At 47.1% G+C, this 7,929-nt stretch overlaps 1 protein-coding gene and 1 pseudogene across 1 annotated transcript; one reads left to right on the top strand and one right to left on the bottom strand.

The window, feature by feature from the left end:
- The first annotated feature begins 367 nt into the window (after positions 1–367).
- LOC136511149 (uncharacterized) lies at positions 368–3,873 on the top strand (annotated as a pseudogene).
- Positions 3,874–4,515: 642 nt separating this feature from the next.
- Positions 4,516–6,387, bottom strand: LOC136511874 (peroxidase 1-like). The gene is made up of 4 exons (XM_066505898.1): positions 5,868–6,387; positions 5,574–5,762; positions 5,319–5,484; positions 4,516–5,162 (listed from the first exon to the last, which is right to left on the bottom strand). The coding sequence occupies exons 1-4, from the start codon at positions 6,108–6,110 to the stop codon at positions 4,723–4,725; spliced, it is 1,038 nt and encodes a 345-aa protein (XP_066361995.1). The 5' UTR covers positions 6,111–6,387; the 3' UTR covers positions 4,516–4,722.
- Positions 6,388–7,929: the final 1,542 nt, after the last annotated feature.

The raw sequence follows: 7,929 nt of genomic DNA, 5'->3' as shown, positions 1-7,929 counted from the left end.
TGAAAAATACTGTTCTGACTAAATTGTTGTGAGAGAAAAATACTATTCCGCTTGAAAAAACAAGCTGAGTATGGGTAAGCCGAACGGGGCGATAAGGTTCATTTGGAGCGAGAAGGCCTGTGTGGCTGCGCGCCATGGAAGGAACTGCTGTCTGCTGATGGCCCGTGGCCGCGGCCCGTGCTCGCGCAGGAGGAGGCATGTTGCGTCAGAATCCGGCAAGTGAGGTCAGGAAGGAATCAAAGCGATGGCGGATTTCGCCTCGGCCACGCCACAGTTACCGCACTACAACTGGAAAACAAAAACGGTGGATCGGACGGATGAGGCCCTCGCCTCTGACGTCGACGGTACCGATCCCAGCCGTTAAACTCTCGGGCCCACAATCCAGACCCCCACCCGCATCCGCTGACGAGCGCCGAGCTCTCGCAATCCCGGCCCAAATCGACGCCCAGCGCCGCATGATCCGCGCACCTCGACTCCTCACCGGGCACGCGCCGTCGCCAATCCGCCACCGCCACCGCCTACCCCGTCCCCTAGCCCCGATCCCTGCTAGCTACCGCCGCCGCCTTCCTTGGTCGCCGCGCGCGGCCTTCCTCGCCGCCCAAGCCCCAACCCCGACGCCGCGCCTCGCGTCGTCGTCCCGCTTCTCGGCCTGCCGATGGATCCGGCCGCCCTCGAGCCTGTCGCCGCACCCGCCACCGAAGCCGACGCCGACGCCGAGACCAATGCTTACGAGGACGCCGCGGAATTCGAGGGCGCGGAGGCTGGGGCCGAGGGCGCCGGGGCCGGGGCCGGAACGATGCCGGCGGGCGGTGACGCGGAGATGAAGGAGCTGCCCGAGGAACTGGCCAAGGGGGTGGTGTGCCTCGAATGCGAGACATCGGCCGAAGCGGCGGCGGCGGGGGTTGTCGGGACCTGCCGCGTCTATGTCGTCGGCACCGCTCATGTGTCGCAGGTGAGCTGCTGTTCCGTAGTCTGCCGATGCCGGTATGATGTATAAGCGGTCGATGATTTCGTGAACGAACTCTAGGCGCTCGAATTGGGTTCTGCGTGTAGGCATTGCATGTGATGCAGAGAACACTGTCTGTTCTGATTGCTTCTCCTGCTGGTGTAACTTTACTACTTTGGAGTTGGGAGACAAATAAGTTGTGCATAATAACTAGTAGAGAAACACAAGGATTTTGTACTGAATCAATCTGCCTTTTCTGCGCGGATTTCGTCTATACTAAGCCGTCCTGCGTCGCTGCATATCTAGAGTTTGGAGTGTGAATGTATCCGACGGACGTAATTAGTACAAACCATGGCATGGTTATTTGACTCTTGAGTTTGTTGCAGGAATCATGTGATCAAGTGAAGGCCATTGTCAACTACCTGAAACCTCAGGTTCTTCCTCTACTCATCATCAATACATTTTAGTGACTCTTGGACTTTGGCAGGTTTGCTGCCTGTTTTGGGTTGTTTTTGTTTTGTTCTTTTGTTGTGGGAAGACATTGCTCTAATTTCTTTGCATCCCTCTTGCATGTGTAGGCTGTTTTCTTGGAGCTCTGCACGAGCAGGATTGCAATTTTGACACCACAAAACCTTCAGGTATCTACACATTTGTAAGATGAATAACAAACCTTCTTATTGCAAGGGACATTCTGCATGATTGTAATTCCTAATGTAAAGTTAGGAAAAATAATAAACTATAATGGTATGCCTTGTGCCCCTGTCTGGATTGCTAAACCTATGTGCTTGTCTACACAGGAGTACTGATTTTATTGTGTCTAGACATCTAGTAAAGGTTTTTCATGGTTTACTTATATAACTAATGGCATCAGTCCTTATAATTAAAACTATATACCTTAAATGACATACAGTACTTTTTTAAAGAAAACTTTAAGTTTTATTAATGGCATCAGCCAAACAGAAGATGCCTACCTTTTATTTTCTAGAGTATAATGTATCATCTAGTTCATTGTCTAATCTGTTCCCACAGGTTCCTACTATGAATGAAATGATTGACATGTGGAAGAACAAGAAGATGAACACTTTTGGGATTCTGTACAGCTGGTTTCTTGCAAAGGTATTTTTAGATGTTTGTCTTTACAGTTAGCAATAGTTAAGTGTTCTTATCACTTGATCAACAATTGTTATTGTTATTTAAGGTTGCTAGCCAACTTGAGGTGTTACCTGGAGCTGAGTTCCGGGTGGCATTTGAGGAAGCGATGAGCTATGGTGGTAAAGTTATCCTAGGAGATCGCCCTGTCCAGGTAATCAACCCAGCAATGGAGCCTGGCTATGTGCGTATGAAACTTGGAATAGGCATGGTCAACTTCTGATATTGTTGTTTTCATGCATTTGGCATAATGTTTCAAAATGGAATGGTCATATATTCTGCTTTCCACATGTCAGTACCTATTGCATACCCATCTTTCTTTACTATGAAAAACATAGGGATTTTCAGAATGACTAGCATAAGGCTTTTGGATTGTGAATTCATAGCTATCTCCTCTTGCTTATTTTGAAGTCTTCTGTTGTAACATTCCATTGCCTAATATAAGGCTACTTCTGTTGTTATGTGACCCAAAATCCCAAATAGAGACACACCTAGTACTACTTTAGGAATTGCTTTTATTTAGGAATAGAAGATGAAACATTTTAGTGGTTCACCTTTGTTTATTGGCGGTGGTGTTAACCATTGCTAATTGCTGGCATCACATGTTTATTCCTTGCAAATCAGTCCACACCTTTTGAAATCTTTGTTTCTGAAATTTTCTGCACAATAATTTTAAGCATCTTTAATAGTTACTTTTGGTTAGGGCTAACACCATGTCATCTCTATTCTTTATTTGTCTTGAAGATCACTTTGAGGAGGACCTGGGGGAAAATGTCACTATGGCACAGGGCAAAATTTTTGTACTACATTATTTTCCAGTCCATATTTTTGCCAAGCCCAGAGGAACTGAATAAGATGGTATGATATTCTCTTGGTTCATACCATTTTATGAGGATAGCTTGTATAATCATGAAAGTTAATATACCTTTTGGACCTTAGGGTTAATATATACAAATAAGTCACTACTGTTGCGTTCACATCTTAATGGCAACTCTTATCTACAGTTAAAGGACATGGATGATGTTGACATGCTAACACTTGTTATTCAAGAGATGAGCAAGGCATTTCCTAGTTTGATGGACACACTTCTACATGAGCGAGATATGTGAGTTCCTTTACTTAATTACTGTGTTAAGCAGACCTTTTTGTTATTTCTGGTGTTACAGTATTGTTAAGGTATAATTGTTAAAATTGTACCTTCAGGTATATGTCTTCAACGCTGTTGAAGTCGGCCAGGGAATATTCTTCAGTGGTTGCAGTTGTGGGAAAGGGGCATGTTTCTGGAATAAAGAAAAATTGGCAACAGCCAATTCAGGTTAGTTTTTTTTTTTCAAACAAAAACAAACCCTAAGCTACATGTCATATATATTACGTCATTTAGGAATATAGGAAATGGATCACTGGTTTTATAACGTCCTCTAGGTTAATGTTTGATTAAAAAATAAATATTCTATAAATAATACACACACTTTAATCTTCGGCGTTCCTTGCAGGTAAAATGTTTATTAGAACTACCTGATGATAACCAAGGTCCTTCAAAGCTAAAAATTTTGGCATCCATTGGAGCATTAAGCGGAGTAATAATAGCATCTGGAATATATATATGGGGTAGAAAATAACAGACGTGAGCGCAATGTATTCAATGTGCCTTAGTCTCTAAAAATGTATTTAGTTACCTATAATTTGTTTCATTTGTTCTAAATATAAATAGATGTAATTTCTGAAATTGAAGTTAAACAAATGAAAGGACAGGTACACCAGATAATGAAACATGTTTTTCCCCCTAATGGTATGCCTTTTCTTTTTCTTCTGGACAATCTGCTGCTCCCTCAGTCCCCAAATATATCTCTTCTAGAAGTTGTCCTAAGTCAAACTTTCTTAAGTAGTTAAGTTTGACCTAACATACAAAAAAAAGTACCAACATATATGGCAAAGAAGTATATTTTGAAAAATACATTTCATGTTGTATCAAACTATACAAATTTTTTGTCATATAAACATTAGTCTTGTTTTCTATACAATTCGGTCACACCTAAAGAAGTTTGATTTAGGATAACTCCAGAATTTGATTATTTAGCGACAGTGAATAGTAAATAACTCCCATTCCATGTATTAAGCATACACACTACGAATTGAGACGTTCACTGCCCTTGAGGCTTGTTTGGTGGAGCTATAGCCGGCTCTAGCGCTAGATATTCACAATTATAAGGCATGTTTGATGGAGCTTTGACTGGCCCTTAACTCTGATTTCTCCATACACTATATCTCTTTTTTTCCCCAAAATGAACTAAGAATCAGCAATTTGTGCGCGCCGCCAAACAGACCCTGCATGTGCTCTGGCAAGATTTGGTGACCAAATTGTGGTTGACCAAACTGATTTGGATGTGCCTACGTCGTCAAACCATCAACGCTCTCAAGCGTAGATCAGTAGTATACATAATAGATAAATAAATACATCGTGTCTGACAAATCAGTCCATCAGTGACGGCCGTGTGAACAGAACAGAATTCCCGGATTACGCAATTTAACAGCTCGTGCTCTTCTGAGCTAAAGTAACTGCACAGTACACGTTGGCAGAAACCAGAACAAATTATCTGCGCATATTCAATCCAATCCTGAACTACGTACTAGTCAACAAAAATGCCACAAGTTGGTCTGATCTCCCCGAGATCGCCGACAAGCACGTCGGTGCGGCCCATCTTGACCATCGCCGCCGCGAAGTCCGCGTAGTACTCGTCCGGCGACGCCGCCTTGGCCACCTTCTCGACGTACCCCCTGGTGACGGGGTCGTGCAGGAGGCTGCCATCGGACTGGAACAGCCCGCCCGTGGCGAGCACGTGGCGGTAGTAGCTGAGGTCGAAGGTGTAGTTGCTGCCGGGGTCCAAAGGCACCTTGACCTTCCCTTCGCCGGCGGCACCGTCGCCGGGGAGACTGGGAGGCGGGCAGAGCTTCCTGAGCTCGGCGGCGTAGGCCGGGTCCAGCGACGGGTCCTGGTCCATGTCGCCGGTGAAGTTGTACAGCCGCTTCTGGATCGGGCCGCAGTGGGAGGTCCCGATGCTGTGGCACCCTGAAGGCAACGCGGTCGTTAGCTTGCTAGCGGTAGTGGAGGAGTGGTTTGCTAACGTGTTGCTGTCGCACGCGAAAAGCTAGCTAGGAGGGTGTGTGTGGTGGAGAAGAAAGCAGGAGGAGGAGGAGTGGGCGGGCAGCTAAGCTAGCTAGCTACCGAAGAGGACGGCGATGTCCTTGGAGTTGAGCGACTTGACGCTGAAGAAGGTCTTCACGTCGACGATGTTGGAGTCCGGCGGCGGCAGGTCGTTCTCGACGTACTCGGCCACGGTGACGTTGCCGTCGCGCCGCCCGGTCTCCACGTCGTACCACGGGCCGTGGCTCTGGGCAAGCAGCGCAGGCATTCATCAGGAGAGCAAATTAAGCACACGATCGAACAAAGGCATCGCTGCATGTGTGTGTACTTGCTTACCAAGTAGACGGCGTCCCTGGCGGCCATGGCGATGATGTCGGAGCAGGAGACGGTGAGCGGGCAGACGGTCTCGAGCCGGGCCTTGATCCGCTCGATGGCGTCGTACCCTCGCATGCTGCGGTTGGGGAGCGCGTCCCGCTCCGCCTTCCCCTTCTTCCTTGACCGGAGCATGATCGACCCGTCGCAGCCCTTCGCATCACACCAACCAGTAACATTGCATCACATCCATGGATATGCGATGCGTGCGAGCCTAGAGATGAAAGAGTTCAGCTTTCTACGTGCATGCTTGCTTACCTGCACGAAGCAGTCGTGGTAGTGCATCCGGAGCAGGGACGGCGCGACCGTGGCGTCCTCCATGAGGATGAGCCTCATCTCCGCGAGGACGACGTCCTCCGCGAGGGGGCACGTCTCATGGTAGAACCCGACCTTCAGCGCGGCCTCCGGCGGCGCGCTCGCGATTGCGGCGCCGATCACCAGCAGGGCCGCGCCGGACACTAGCAGAAGCAGCGGCGGCCGCCGCCGCCGCTCCCTCCACATCAAGAACCGGCCGCCGGGGATCGCAGGAGCCGCAGATAGCTAGCCAAGGCACAGCGGTGGTAGGACCCCGGCGGCTGCAACGTTCGACGCGTCGGATCGGAGGCGGGAGGGCGAGAGCCGAGAGGGAGATGGGTGTCTGGTGTGTGTGCGCGCGCGAGCTGTACTACCCGCAGTACGCGATCGGGATCACACGGCGGAAGTCAGCTTGTCTGGTTGCCCGGTGGCTTTCGGATGGTAGCTAGTGTGTGACGAGCCGAGTCGATCGGCCGGCGGTTGAGCGCGACTGGACCCGTCACCTCTCGAGGCTCGGAGGCGTTAGGGGGTGTTGCGGTTGGTGCGCGGGCGCGCGCGCGTGTCTCCACTCGGAGTTGGAGCGAATGCTGTTACAGGGGTCCCCGTCCGTGGCGTTCGTCGGGTACGAACTGTTCAGCAGTTTCGGCTCTCCGTCTCCAGAGTCCAGATGCGTGTCGTTTTTGGTTGGTGGGTGGATGACTCATGACGTAGCGCTCCAAGCAAAGGTTCCAAGTCTTCCTTTCAATGATAACTTTATAGCGGATTTGACGAGATGTTTCGTCGAGGTTGAGTAGCTTCGTTACAGCACATGTCAGCTTTACTAGAATTTTCTCCCGGTTTTAGGGGCACTTGTTTGTTCTTGGAGGGCAAAAAATCTCTTGCGAAATTTCCACGGAACAATTGTAACGGACTAACCTATTCAATCTAGAGCTTCCCAAACATCGTTTATTCATTTTTTTTAATAACTCGTTTATTCATGTTTTATGTTGCGGTGTGCGATGCTTAGATAAAAGATACGGCATAGAAGCTTTTTCTGCCATCGGTGCTTATAGTAGTCAAAAAAACGTTTACGCAACACGCCTCCACTGTTCCATCCTAGTACAAGCCTACAATCCAACATTTCCCTCAAAAGAACCAGAGAGGCAGAGATCATAAAAATCTCGCAGGAATCGAATCCTAGTGCCACTAACCTCACACTGCTTTTCCCCCACTGACGGAATCACTTCTAGTTGGCAACTACTCCTATATACGAACATGTGTTAATTGTGTTCCTTTAAAATCTTTGTGTTTCAAACTTTGAGAAATCTTATATGGTTGGTTATTTATTTGGGAATTCAACTTGGAGGAATTTATTAGGATTTGCAAACGCAAATTGAGCGTGTCGATTAGGTTTCTTCTAGTGAAACGACACCCAAAGTTCGAATCTCCCGTTCAGGTGCTTGTATTTCGATTTTTTATATTCTTTCAAACGTGGTTGTTTTCTTTTGCGGATCAAACGTGGTTGTTGGCACAACGAGAATATTTTGGTTACTTTGATCATTTCTATAAGGTTTGCCTAGTTAGCCTCTTGATGAAAACATTCAAACAAAAGTGCATGCGTGCATTCGTATGGATAAGCCTACGTACATGAGTGTGGGCGTGTTGCGTGCATTATATTGTCTTCTTTGGGTAAATTAAAAAAAGCAATTGTTATGTTGTGAAATATAAGGCATCAAGTTTGTTCTAGATCAAACTATACTAAGTTTGAGTAACTTTATTGAGAAGAGCATTAACACCTACCACATCGAAGATGTAAATTATGAAAAATATATTTCATAACATATCTAATGATGCTCGCCTTGTTCGGCTGCTAGTTGCAGAGCTGCTAGGCAGCCATCCTACGATGTTTTACTCTCACAACGAATGCAAATGCAGCCGCGACGACATTGCATCAAAGTGTAGCCAACGGCACTTCATCATAATTCTTATTCTTTATAAAAAATAGTCCAACTAAGCATTATTTGACTTAGGACAAAATTAAACTTAT

This window comes from Miscanthus floridulus, chromosome 16 (genome assembly GCF_019320115.1).
Source record: "Miscanthus floridulus cultivar M001 chromosome 16, ASM1932011v1, whole genome shotgun sequence".
Taxonomy (NCBI): Eukaryota; Viridiplantae; Streptophyta; class Magnoliopsida; order Poales; family Poaceae; genus Miscanthus; species Miscanthus floridulus.
The sequence above is the reverse complement of the archived record's forward strand: the minus strand, read 5'-3'. Positions and strand labels throughout refer to the sequence as shown.

Excerpts from the sequence above, each read along its gene's own strand:
- LOC136511874 (XM_066505898.1), bottom strand. The coding sequence starts at position 6,110 with ATGTGGAGGGAGCGGCGGCGGCGGCCGCCGCTGCTTCTGCTAGTGTCC. Across the intron at positions 5,485-5,573 it reads CCAGGGACGCCGTCTACTTG|AGCCACGGCCCGTGGTACGA; the intron begins GTAAGCAAGTAC and ends CTGCTTGCCCAG. Across the intron at positions 5,163-5,318 it reads GGACATCGCCGTCCTCTTCG|GGTGCCACAGCATCGGGACC; the intron begins GTAGCTAGCTAG and ends CGTTGCCTTCAG.